At 45.8% G+C, this 13897-nt stretch overlaps 1 protein-coding gene across 6 annotated transcripts in view; it reads right to left on the bottom strand.

Annotated features, from left to right (window-relative positions):
* The window catches only part of birc6 (baculoviral IAP repeat containing 6), a 134736-nt gene that overhangs the window by 95269 nt on the left and 25570 nt on the right, over positions 1-13897 (bottom strand). For all 6 annotated transcript variants that reach the window (XM_070976839.1, XM_070976841.1, XM_070976844.1 and 3 more), the window contains exons 6-7: positions 538-620; positions 35-260 (exon numbers count right to left, since the gene is read on the bottom strand). In XM_070976839.1, the coding sequence (XP_070832940.1) occupies positions 35-260; positions 538-620 (309 nt within the window). The remainder of the gene's footprint in view (positions 1-34; positions 261-537; positions 621-13897) is intronic.

The raw sequence follows: 13897 nt of genomic DNA, 5'->3' as shown, positions 1-13897 counted from the left end.
AGTGTCTCAAACATTCACAGTTTAATGCTCCAACCTTCATCATTTTAGAGACATCCCAGATGCAGATCTTGCCCCTCTTGGTGGCAGCGGCCAGGAACTGCGGGCAGCTGCCAAAGCCGTAGCAGGCGATCTTGTCTGAACTGTCGGGGCTGTTGGGAAACTGGGCAGGACTGGTCGCCAATGTCACTGACAGCGGCACGTTCTGTGTGTGCTCGCCCTTCACAAATGGGCAATTGGGAGAATGACGCTCGTGTTCAGACCTGGGGAGTGGTAGAGAAATGTTGGGCATCCTTGATGTTAAGCTTAATACACATTGCACAACTCTTCTTCATGCTTTATTCTCCAAACGTTTTGGGCTATCTTGCCTTCATCAGGGTGGTGATGATGGAAACCCTGATGAAACAAGCGTTTTCATTTTAATGGACTTGCATTGAAGCTCACAGGGATGTGCAACTCTGTGTGTCAAAGTAAGAAATCCGGCCATGATTAATCTATCACAGTACCTAAATTAATGCACACTTAATGATCTCCACTCACCACGGCTCGTCTGTAGGTTCCCAACAGACCAGGCACACGCTGCAGGTGAAACACATGGCTCTGTCATCCCCTGTTGAAGCAGGCTGTGGAAGAAGTGGGGGATCAATAAAGCTCACACTTACACAGCTACAATGTCTTGAGTTTGTACAGCATGTGTGGAAATACAGCAAACTTAACCAGAATTGACATTACATTATTAGTGATACAGTGCTTTTGCCCTGAACACAGCAGGGGCGAAGCCCCTGCTGTGTTCAGTGCAAAGCACTGAACCACTATTGTTCTTCTGCGTGTTTCTTCTTCTTCTTCTTATTAGTGATACAGTGCTGAGCACTGAACACAGCAGGGGCTTCGCCCCTGCTGTGTTCAGTGCGAAGCACTGAACACTATTGTTCTTCTGCGTGTTTCTTCTTCTTCTTCTTCAACTTATTAGTGATACAGTGCTTTTGCCTGAACACAGCAGGGGCGAAGCCCCTGCTGTGTTCAGTGCAAAGCACTGAACCACTATTGTTCTTCTGCGTGTTTCTTCTTCTTCTTTTTATTTTTCCTCTTCCGTACCTTTTTTCGGTTCGCTACTAGTCAAAAACGATAGCGAGCACCCAGGCAAATTATATATCAAAACGTGCGGCTCGATCGGGAATCGATGGCTATTATTTTTCTCTACAGAATACGCGTTTTTCGCGTCGTAAGACGCGAAAAACGCAAAACCTCGTCCCCACGGCAACCGCTGGATTTTCAATGGGTGTGTATTGCGCGGAATGTTCGCGCTAGAGTGGAGGGGATTAACTGCCAGAGTGGAGAGATGCTCTGAAAATTGTCTGAAATTTTCATCTTTCCACGCTCCCCCAAAGCACAAATCTCGCTCTATGTGCGTGAAAATTTCCAGAGTTGTAGTGCCGCTTGCGCTGATTCTCACGATGTGCCTGGCTTAGCGATAGGACTTATGGTTTTTGAATTGTGAGCTTCTGAGCGAGGAGAGCGCCTCTGACCTTGCCCATAAGGTCCAATACAAATCAAAAACAGGAGAGACAGAAACTGACCGTTTTTTAACTCGCTCTAAAATCCGCATTTCTGAGCCCAGCGGAAAAAGAAAGTGATCAGCTTGTAGAGCAAAGCCTTGTGGCTCTCACGATGAAGAAATTTCTGGAATAGGAGTTTCGGTCGTCGTGTGAGAAGCGTTTGTTCGAGGGGTGCGCAGAGGCCAAATTCAGACGTTTCTCTGTCTGCCCCTCATTGACTCCACTCAAATGCATGTGTGTCTGCACCTGTGTCTGAGTGGGTGACATCATTGATCAGGCCACCTCAAGTTGCTGTGGCAACCTCTGAGCCTCAGTACTTCTCTGAGCACTCCTCTCCCACATACACACACATATGTAGCTTCAGCTGCAGTTCAGCTCAGTCAAATGACCAGTTCTCCATTAAGCTCTGTAGTGACATGCTAACCAGCCACAGCCAAGCTATCTACTGGTGAGTTGTATATGTTAGTGATGTAATGAGTGATGTTGGGCTGTTAGCATTAGCCACAATGCTAACATGCTAATGCTAACATGAGGTCCTATGAACTTGGTGGTGCCTGGAGGTTTGACTAGTGATGTCGGTTTGGTGTGCTAACATGCTAATGTTAGCATGCTAATGCTAATATGCTAACTTAGGCTAAAATGAATCTTGAAGGCATTCTAATGATGGTTCAGAGGTTTTTAATGTGTTATTTGACATGCTAATTTAGCATGCTAATGCTAACATGCTAACATATGTTAAAATGATTGGTAAAGGCATTCTAAGGGTGTTTCAGACCTTTTCAATGTGTTTTTTGACATGCTAATGTCAGCTTAGCATTGTCGCCGATGCTGAAATGGGGTCCTATGAACGGGTTTGACTTGTGATATCGGGTTGCTGTGCTAATATGATGGCACTAGGCATGCGCACGGCCCGGCGTTTGGCACACGGCCCGGCGTTTGGCACACGGCCCGGCGTTTGCGCACTGTATCACTCTCCAAATTTCCCGCCGAGGGGAATTTGTCTAGTTAGTGATACAGTGCTGAGCACTGAACACAGCAGGGGCGAAGCCCCTGCTGTGTTCAGTGCGAAGCACTGAACACTATTGTTCTTCTGCGTGTTTCTTCTTCTTCTTCTTCAACTTATTAGTGATACAGTGCTGAGCACTGAACACAGCAGGGGCGAAGCCCCTGCTGTGTTCAGTGCGAAGCACTGAACACTATTGTTCTTCTGTGCGCTTCTTCTTCTTCTTCTTATTATTTTTTTTAATATTATTCCTCTTCCGTACTTTTTTCGGTTCGCTACTAGTCAAAAACGATAGCGAGCACCCAGGCGAATTATATATCAAAACGTGCGGCTCGATCGGACTCGGTCTGCTATTATTTTTCTCTACAGAATACGCGTTTTTCGCGTCGTAAGACGCGAAAAACGCAAAACGTCGTCCCCACGGCAACCGCTGGATTTTCAATGGGTGTGTATTGCGCGGAATGTTCGCGCTAGAGTGGAGGGGATTAACTGCCAGAGTGGAGAGACGCTCTGAAAATTGTCTGAAACTTTCGTCTTTCCACGCTCCTCCAAGGCACAAATTTCGCTCTACGCGCGTGAAAATTTCCAGGGTTGTAGTGCCGCTTGCGCTGATTCTCACAATGTGCCTGGCTAAACGATAGAACTCACGGTTTTTGAGTTCTCAGCCTCTGAGCGAGGAGAGCGCCTCTGACCTCGCCCATAAGGTCCAATACAAATCAAAAACAGCAGAGACGGAAACCGACCTTTTTTTAACTCGCTGTAAAATCGGCTTTTTTGAGCCCAGCGGAAAAAGAAAGTGATCATCTTGTAGAGCAAAGCCTTGTGGCTCTCACGGTGAAAAAATTTTGGCAATAGGAGTTTCGGTGTAGGCGTGAGAAGCGTTTGTTCGAGGGGTACGCAGAGGCCAAATTCAGACGTTTCTCAGGCTCGTCTCATGCGTTTCCCATAAGAAATGAATGGGACGAGCCGAAAAATGCAAAAAAATCTCCCCCTTTTTCAAAGGGCTACTGCTCCGGCATACTTTCACCTAGAGACGCCATTCCAACTTTAAAACGTAGACACAAATCTTGTCTATTGGTGTCTTAAATCTCGTTTTGATAGGTCATGTAGTTTTTGATCAGTCGCCGTTCAATGACCGTGACCGTTTTTGGGAAAAATTGTGACTTTATAATGAGTGTGTATTGCACGGAATGTTGTGTTAGAGTGGAGGGGTTTAACTGCCAGAGTGGAGAGAAGCTCTTAAAATTGCCTGAAACTTCCGTCTTTCAACGCTCCTACAAAGCACAAATTTTGCTCTACGTGCGTCAAAATTTCCAGAGTTGTAGTGCCACTTGTGCTGATTCTCACGATGTGCCTGGCTAAGCGATAGGACTTACGGTTTTTGAGTTATGATCCTCTGAGCGAGGAGAGTACCTCTGACCTCGCCCATAAGGTCCAATACAAATCAAAAACAGGAGAAACAGAAACCAACCATGTTTTTAACTCACTGTAAAATCCGCAATTTTGACCCCAGCGAAAAAACAAAGTGATCAGCATGTACAGCAAAGCCTTGTGGCTCTGACGGTGAAAAAATTTTGGCAATAGGACTTTCGGTCTTCGTGTGAGAAGCGTTTGTTCGAGGGGTGCGCAGAGGCCAAATTCAGACATTTCTGTGTCTGCTCCTCATTGACTCCAATCAAATGCATGTGTGTCCGCACCTGTGTCTGAGTGGATGACATCATTGATCAGGCCACCTCAAGTTGCTGTGGCAACCTCTGAGCCTCAGTACTTCTCTGAGCACTCCTCTCCCACATACACACACATATGTAGCTTCAGCTGCAGTTCAGCTCAGTCAAATGACCAGTTCTCCATTAAGCTCTGTAGTGACATGCTAACCAGCCACAGCCAAGCTATCTACTGGTGAGTTGTATATGTTAGTGATGTAATGAGTGATGTTGGGCTGTTAGCATTAGCCACAATGCTAACATGCTAATGCTAACATGAGGTCCTATGAACTTGGTGGTGCCTGGAGGTTTGACTAGTGATGTCGGTTTGGTGTGCTAACATGCTAATGTTAGCATGCTAATGCTAATATGCTAACTTAGGCTAAAATGAATCTTGAAGGCGTTCTAATGATGGTTCAGAGGTTTTTAATGTGTTATTTGACATGCTAATTTAGCATGCTAATGCTAACATGCTAACATGTTAAAATGATTGGTAAAGGCATTCTAAGGGTGTTTCAGACCTTTTCAATGTGTTTTTTGACATGCTACGGCCCGGCGTTTGCCACACGGCCCGGCGTTTGGCACACGGGCCGGCGTTTGCGCACTGTATCACTCTCCAAATTTCCCGCCGAGGGGAATTTGTCTAGTTAGTGATACAGTGCTGAGCACTGAACACAGCAGGGGCGAAGCCCCTGCTGTGTTCAGTGCGAAGCACTGAACACTATTGTTCTTCTGTGCGCTTCTTCTTCTTATTTAATATTATTTTTATTTTTCATCTTCCGTACTTTTTTCGGTTCGCTACTAGTCAAAAACGATACTGAGCACCCAGGTAAGTTATATATCAAAACGTGCGGCTCGATCGGGAATGGTGTGCTATTATTTTTCTCTACAGAATACGCGTTTTTCGCGTCGTAAGACGCGAAAAACGCACGAAAAAATCCCATAAGAAATGAATGGGACGAGCCGAAAAATGCGAAAAAATCTCCCCCTTTTTCGAAGGACTACTGCTCCGGCATACTTTGACCTAGAGACGCCATTCCAACTTTAAAACGTAGACACAAGTCTCGTGTATGGATGTATTAAGTCTCGTTTTGATAGGTCGTATAGTTTTCGAGCAGTCGCAGTTCAATGACCGTGAGCGTTTTGGGAGAAATTCTGAGTTTATAATGGGTGTGTATTGCACGGAATGTTCGCGCTAGAGTGGAGGGGATTAACTGCCAGAGTGGAGAGAAGCTCTGAAAATTGTATGAAACTTTTGTCTTTCCACGCTCCTCCAAAGCACAAATTTCGCTCTACGTGCGCGAAACTTTCCAAGGTTGTAGTGCCGCTTGCGCTGATTCTCACGATGTGCCTGGCTAAGCGACAGGACTTACGGTTTTTGAGTTGTGAGCCTCTGAGCGAGGAGAGCGCCTCTGACCTCGCCCATAAGGTCCAATACAAATGAAAAACGGAAGAGACAGAAACCAGCCGTTTTTTAACTCGCTCTAAAATCCGCATTTTTCAGCCCAGCGAAAAAAGAAAGTGATCAGAGTGTACAGCAAAGCCTTGTGGCTCTCACGGTGAAGAAATTTCGGCAATAGGAGTTTCGGTGTCGGCGTGAGAAGCGTTTGTTCGGAGGGTGCGCAGAGGCAAAATTCAGACGTTTCTCAGACTCTCGCAGACCCGCAGGTGGCCTGATCTCAAGTTGCCGTGGCAACCTCTGAGCCTAATTGCCTCTCCCACACACACACATATGGAGCTTTAGCTGCAGCTGTGCAGCTCAGTCAAATGATCAGTTCTCCATTAAGCTCTATAGTGACATGCTAACCAGCCACAGCCAAGCTACCTACTGGTGAGTTGTATGTGTTAGTGATGTAATGAGTGATGTTGGCCTGTTAGCGTTAGCCACAATGCTAACATGCTAATGCTAACATGAGGTCCTATGAACTTGCTGGTGCATGGAGGTTTGACTAGTGATGTCGGGTTGTTGTGCTAACATGCTAATGATAGCATGCTAATGCTAATATGCTAACATACGTTAAAATGAATGTTCATTGCGTCCTCATGGGGGTTCAGAGGTTTTTAATGTGATATTTGACATGCTAATGTTAGCATGCTAATGCTAACATGCTAACATACGTTAAAATGATTGGTAAAGGCATTCTAAGGGTGTTTGAGACCTTCTCAATGTGTTTTTTGACATGCTAATGTCAGCTTAGCATTGTCGCTGATAGGCACGCGCACGGCCCGGCGTTTGGCACACGGCCCGGCGTTTGCGCACTGTATCACTCTCCAAATTTCCCGCCGAGGGGAATTTGTCTAGTTAGTGATACAGTGCTGAGCACTGAACACAGCAGGGGCGAAGCCCCTGCTGTGTTCAGTGCGAAGCACTGAACACTATTGTTCTTCTGCGTGTTTCTTCTTCTTCTTCTTCAACTTATTAGTGATACAGTGCTGAGCACTGAACACAGCAGGGGCGAAGCCCCTGCTGTGTTCAGTGCAAAGCACTGAACACTATTGTTCTTCTGCGTGTTTCTTCTTCTTCTTCTTATTATTAAACTTATTTTTCCTCTTCCGTACCTTTTTTCGGTTCGCTACTAGTCAAAAACGATAGCGAGCACCCAGGCAAATTATATATCAAAACGTGCGGCTCGATCGGGAATCGATGGCTATTATTTTTCTCTACAGAATACGCGTTTTTCGCGTCGTAAGACGCGAAAAACGCAAAACGTCGTCCCCACGGCAACCGCTGGATTTTCAATGGGTGTGTATTGCGCGGAATGTTCGCGCTAGAGTGGAGGGGATTAACTGCCAGAGTGGAGAGACGCTCTGAAAATTGTCTGAAACTTTCGTCTTTCCACGCTCCTCCAAGGCACAAATTTCGCTCTACGCGCGTGAAAATTTCCAGGGTTGTAGTGCCGCTTGCGCTGATTCTCACAATGTGCCTGGCTAAATGATAGAACTCACGGTTTTTGAGTTCTCAGCCTCTGAGCGAGGAGAGCGCCTCTGACCTCGCCCATAAGGTCCAATACAAATCAAAAACCGGAGAGACAGAAGTCAGACATTTTTTTAACTCGCTGTAAAATCCGCTTTTTTGAGCCCAGCGGAAAAAGAAAGTGATCATCTTGTAGAGCAAAGCCTTGTGGCTCTCACGGTGAAAAAATTTCGGCAAAAGGAGTTTCGGTCGTTGCGTGAGAAGCATTTGTTCGAGGGGTGCGCAGGAGCCAAATTCAGACGTTTCTCAGGCTCGTCTCATGCGTTTCCCATAAGAAATGAATGGGACGAGCCGAAAAATGCAAAAAAATCTCCCCCTTTTTCAAAGGGCTACTGCTCCGGCATACTTTCACCTAGAGACGCCATTCCAACTTTAAAACGTAGACACAAATCTCGTCTATTGGTGTCTTAAATCTCGTTTTGATAGGTCATGTAGTTTTTGATCAGTCGCCGTTCAATGACCGTGACCGTTTTTGGGAAAAATTGTGACTTTATAATGAGTGTGTATTGCACGGAATGTTGTGTTAGAGTGGAGGGGTTTAACTGCCAGAGTGGAGAGAAGCTCTGAAAATTGCCTGAAACTTTCGTCTTTCAACGCTCCTCCAAAGCACAAATTTCGCTCCACGTGCGTCAAAATTTCCAGAGTTGTAGTGCCGCTTGTGCTGATTCTCACGATCTGCCTGGCTAAGCGATAGGACTTACGGTTTTTGAGTTATGATCCTCTGAGCGAGGAGAGTACCTCTGACCTCGCCCATAAGGTCCAATACAAATCAAAAACAGGAGAAACAGAAACCAACCATGTTTTTAACTCGCTGTAAAATCCGCAATTTTGACCCCAGCGAAAAAACAAAGTGATCAGCGTGTACAGCAAAGCCTTGTGGCTCTGACGGTGAAAAAATTTTGGCAATAGGACTTTCGGTCTTCGTGTGAGAAGCGTTTGTTCGAGGGGTGCGCAGAGGCCAAATTCAGACATATCTGTGTCTGCTCCTCATTGACTCCAATCAAATGCATGTGTGTCCGCACCTGTGTCTGAGTGGGTGACATCATGGATCAGGCCACCTCAAGTTTCCATGGCAACCTCTGAGCCTGATTGCCTCTCCCACACACACATATGGAGCTTTAGCTGCAGCTGTGCAGCTCAGTCAAATGATCAATTGTCCATTAAGCTCTATAGTGACATGCTAACCAGCCACAGCCAAGCTACCTACTGGTGAGTTGTATGTGTTGGTGATGTAATGAGTGATGTTGGCCTGTTAGCGTTAGCCACAATGCTAACATGCTAATGCTAACATGAGGTCCTATGAACTTGTTGGTGCCTGGAGGTATACCTGTTGATGTCGGTTTGGCGTGCTAACATGCTAATGTTAGCATGCTAATGCTAATATGCTAACATACGTTAAAATGAATGTTCATCGCATTCTAATGGGGGTTCAGAGGTTTTTAATGTGATATTTGACATGCTAATTTTAGCATGCTAATGCTAACATGCTAACCTTGGCTAAAATGATTGGTAAGGCATTATAATGATGTTTGAGACCTTCTCAATGTGTTTTTTGATATGCTAATGTTAGCTTTGCGTTGTGTTTTTAGTACTGGACACTGACCTCTGTCAGCAACACGGCCCGGCGTTTGCGCACTGTATCACTCTCCAAATTTCCCGCCGAGGGGAATTTGTCTAGTTAGTGATACAGTGCTGAGCACTGAACACAGCAGGGGCGAAGCCCCTGCTGTGTTCAGTGCGAAGCACTGAACACTATTGTTCTTCTGCGCGTTTCTTCTTCTTCTTCTTATTATTATTTTTCATCTTCCGTACTTTTTTCGGTTCGCTACTAGTCAAAAACGATAGGGAGCACCCAGGCGAATGTTATATCAAAACGTGCGGCTCGATCGGACTCGGCCTGCTATTATTTTTCTTGGCAAAATACGCGTTTTTCGCGTCGTAAGACGCGAAAAACGCAAAACGTCGTCCCCACGGCAACCGCTGGATTTATAATGGGTGTGTATTGCGCGGAATGTTCGTGCTAGAGTGGAGGGGATTAACTGCCAGAGTGGAGAGACGCTCTGAAAATTGTGTGAAACTTTCGTCTTTCCACGCTCCTCCAAGGCACAAATTTCGCTCTACGCGCGTGAAAATTTCCAGGGTTGTAGTGCCGCTTGCGCTGATTCTCACAATGTGCCTGGCTAAACGATAGAACTCACGGTTTTTGAGTTCTCAGCCTCTGAGCGAGGAGAGCGCCTCTGACCTGGCCCATAAGGTCCAATACAAATCAAAAACCGGAGAGACAGAAACCGACCGTTTTTTAACTCGCTGTAAAATCCGCTTTTTTGAGCCCAGCGGAAAAAGAAAGTGATCAGCTTGTACAGCAAAGCCTTGTGGCTCTGACGGTGAAAAAATTTTGGCAATAGGACTTTCGGTCTTCGTGTGAGAAGCGTTTGTTCGAGGGGTGCGCAGAGGCCAAATTCAGACGTTTCTCAGGCTCGTCTCATGCGTTTCCCATAAGAAATGAATGGGACGAGCCGAAAAATGCAAAAAAATCTCCCCCTTTTTCAAAGGGCTACTGCTCCGGCATACTTTCACCTAGAGACGCCATTCCAACTTTAAAACGTAGACACAAATCTCGTCTATTGGTGTCTTAAATCTCGTTTTGATAGGTCATGTAGTTTTTGATCAGTCGCCGTTCAATGACCATGACCGTTTTAGGGAAAAATTGTGACTTTATAATGAGTGTGTATTGCACGGAATGTTGTGTTAGAGTGGAGGGGTTTAACTGCCAGAGTGGAGAGAAGCTCTGAAAATTGCCTGAAACTTTCGTCTTTCAACGCTCCTCCAAAGCACAAATTTCGCTCTACGTGCGTCAAAAATTTCCAGAGTTGTAGTGCCGCTTGTGCTGATTCTCACGATGTGCCTGGCTAAGCGATAGGACTTACGGTTTTTGAGTTATGATCCTCTGAGCGAGGAGAGTACCTCTGACCTCGCCCATAAGGTCCAATACAAATCAAAAACAGGAGAAACAGAAACCAACCATGTTTTTAACTCGCTGTAAAATACGCAATTTTGACCCCAGCGAAAAAACAAAGTGATCAGCTTGTAGAGCAAAGCCTTGTGGCTCTGACGGTGAAAAAATTTTGGCAATAGGACTTTTGGTCTTCGTGTGAGAAGCGTTTGTTCGAGGGGTGCGCAGAGGCCAAATTCAGACATTTCTGTGTCTGCTCCTCATTGACTCCAATCAAATGCATGTGTGTCCGCACCTGTGTCTGAGTGGGTGACATCATGGATCAGGCCACCTCAAGTTTCCATGGCAACCTCTGAGCCTGATTGCCTCTCCCACACACACATATGTAGCTTTAGCTGCAGCTGTGCAGCTCAGTCAAATGATCAGCTCTCCATTAAGCTCTATAGTGACATGCTAACCAGCCACAGCCAAGCTACCTACTGGTGAGTTGTATGTGTTGGTGATGTAATGAGTGATGTTGGCCTGTTAGCGTTAGCCACAATGCTAACATGCTAATGCTAACATGAGGTCCTATGAACTTGTTGGTGCCTGGAGGTATACCTGTTGATGTCGGTTTGGCGTGCTAACATGCTAATGTTAGCATGCTAATGCTAATATGCTAACATACGTTAAAATGAATGTTCATCGCATTCTAATGGGGGTTCAGAGGTTTTTAATGTGATATTTGACATGCTAATTTTAGCATGCTAATGCTAACATGCTAACCTTGGCTAAAATGATTGGTAAGGCATTATAATGATGTTTGAGACCTTCTCAATGTGTTTTTTGATATGCTAATGTTAGCTTTGCGTTGTGTTTTTAGTACTGGACACTGACCTCTGTCAGCAACACGGCCCGGCGTTTGCGCACTGTATCACTCTCCAAATTTCCCGCCGAGGGGAATTTGTCTAGTTAGTGATACAGTGCTTTTGCCTGAACACAGCAGGGGCGAAGCCCCTGCTGTGTTCAGTGCAAAGCACTGAACCACTATTGTTCTTCTGCGTGTTTCTTCTTCTTCTTTTTATTTTTCCTCTTCCGTACCTTTTTTCGGTTCGCTACTAGTCAAAAACGATAGCGAGCACCCAGGCAAATTATATATCAAAACGTGCGGCTCGATCGGGAATCGATGGCTATTATTTTTCTCTACAGAATACGCGTTTTTCGCGTCGTAAGACGCGAAAAACGCAAAACCTCGTCCCCACGGCAACCGCTGGATTTTCAATGGGTGTGTATTGCGCGGAATGTTCGCGCTAGAGTGGAGGGGATTAACTGCCAGAGTGGAGAGATGCTCTGAAAATTGTCTGAAATTTTCGTCTTTCCACGCTCCCCCAAAGCACAAATCTCGCTCTATGTGCGTGAAAATTTCCAGAGTTGTAGTGCCGCTTGCGCTGATTCTCACGATGTGCCTGGCTTAGCGATAGGACTTATGGTTTTTGAATTGTGAGCTTCTGAGCGAGGAGAGCGCCTCTGACCTTGCCCATAAGGTCCAATACAAATCAAAAACAGGAGAGACAGAAACTGACCGTTTTTTAACTCGCTCTAAAATCCGCATTTCTGAGCCCAGCGGAAAAAGAAAGTGATCAGCTTGTAGAGCAAAGCCTTGTGGCTCTCACGATGAAGAAATTTCTGGAATAGGAGTTTCGGTCGTCGTGTGAGAAGCGTTTGTTCGAGGGGTGCGCAGAGGCCAAATTCAGACGTTTCTCTGTCTGCCCCTCATTGACTCCACTCAAATGCATGTGTGTCTGCACCTGTGTCTGAGTGGGTGACATCATTGATCAGGCCACCTCAAGTTGCTGTGGCAACCTCTGAGCCTCAGTACTTCTCTGAGCACTCCTCTCCCACATACACACACATATGTAGCTTCAGCTGCAGTTCAGCTCAGTCAAATGACCAGTTCTCCATTAAGCTCTGTAGTGACATGCTAACCAGCCACAGCCAAGCTATCTACTGGTGAGTTGTATATGTTAGTGATGTAATGAGTGATGTTGGGCTGTTAGCATTAGCCACAATGCTAACATGCTAATGCTAACATGAGGTCCTATGAACTTGGTGGTGCCTGGAGGTTTGACTAGTGATGTCGGTTTGGTGTGCTAACATGCTAATGTTAGCATGCTAATGCTAATATGCTAACTTAGGCTAAAATGAATCTTGAAGGCGTTCTAATGATGGTTCAGAGATTTTTAATGTGTTATTTGACATGCTAATTTAGCATGCTAATGCTAACATGCTAACATATGTTAAAATGATTGGTAAAGGCATTCTAAGGGTGTTTCAGACCTTTTCAATGTGTTTTTTGACATGCTAATGTCAGCTTAGCATTGTCGCCGATGCTGAAATGGGGTCCTATGAACGGGTTTGACTTGTGATATCGGGTTGCTGTGCTAATATGATGGCACTAGGCATGCGCACGGCCCGGCGTTTGGCACACGGCCCGGCGTTTGCGCACTGTATCACTCTCCAAATTTCCCGCCGAGGGGAATTTGTCTAGTTAGTGATACAGTGCTTTTGCCTGAACACAGCAGGGGCGAAGCCCCTGCTGTGTTCAGTGCAAAGCACTGAACCACTATTGTTCTTCTGCGTGTTTCTTCTTCTTCTTATTATTCTTCCTCCGTACTTTTTTCGGTTCGCTACTAGTCATAAACGATAGCGAGCACCCAGGCAAATTATATATCAAAACGTGCGGCTCGATCGGGAATCGATGGCTATTATTTTTCTCTACAGAATACGCGTTTTTCGCGTCGTAAGACGCGAAAAACACACGAAAAAATCCCATAAGAAATGAATGGGGAGAGGCGAAAAAAGTGAAAAAATCTCCCCCTTTTTCAAAGGACTACTGCTCCGGCATACTTTGACCTAGAGACGCCGTTCCAATTTTAAAACGTAGACACAAGTCTCGTGTATGGGTGTATTAAGTCTCGTTTTGATAGGTCGTATAGTTTTCGAGCAGTCGCAGTTCGATGACCGTGAGCGTTTTGGGAGAAATTGTGAGTTTATAATGGGTGTGTATTGCACGGAATGTTCGCGCTAGAGTGGAGGGGATTAACTGCCAGAGTGGAGAGAAGCTGTGAAAATTGTGTGAAACTTTTGTCTTTCCACGCTCCTCCAAAGCACAAATTTCACTCTACGTGCGCAAAACTTTCCAAGGTTGTAGTGCCGCTTGCGCTGATTCTCACGATGTGCCTGGCTAAGCGATAGGACTTACGGTTTTTGAGTTCTCAGCCTCTGAGCGAGGAGAGCGCCTCTGACCTCGCCCATAAGGTCCAATACAAATGAAAAATGGGAGAGACAGAAACCAGCCGTTTTTTAACTCGCTCTAAAATCCGCATTTTTCAGCCCAGCGAAAAAAGAAAGTGAACAGAGTGTACAGCAAAGCCTTGTGGCTCTCACGGTGAAGAAATTTCGGCAATAGCAGTTTCGGTGTCGGCGTGAGAAGCATTTGTTCGGAGGGTGCGCAGAGGCCAAATTCAGACGTTTCTCAGACTCTCGCAGACCCGCAGGTGGCCTGATCTCAAGTTGCCATGGCAACCTCTGAGCCTGAGTGCCTCTCCCACACACACACATACATATGGAGCTTTAGCTGCAGCTGTGCAGCTTAGTCAAATGATCAGTTCTCCATTAAGCTCTGTAGTGACATGCTAATCAGCCACAGCCAAGCCTACTACTGCTGAGTTG

Source organism: Chaetodon trifascialis, chromosome 13, assembly GCF_039877785.1.
Source record: "Chaetodon trifascialis isolate fChaTrf1 chromosome 13, fChaTrf1.hap1, whole genome shotgun sequence".
NCBI lineage: Eukaryota > Metazoa > Chordata > Actinopteri > Chaetodontiformes > Chaetodontidae > Chaetodon > Chaetodon trifascialis.
Note: the sequence above shows the minus strand (reverse complement) of the source record. Positions and strands in the feature narration are given on the sequence as shown.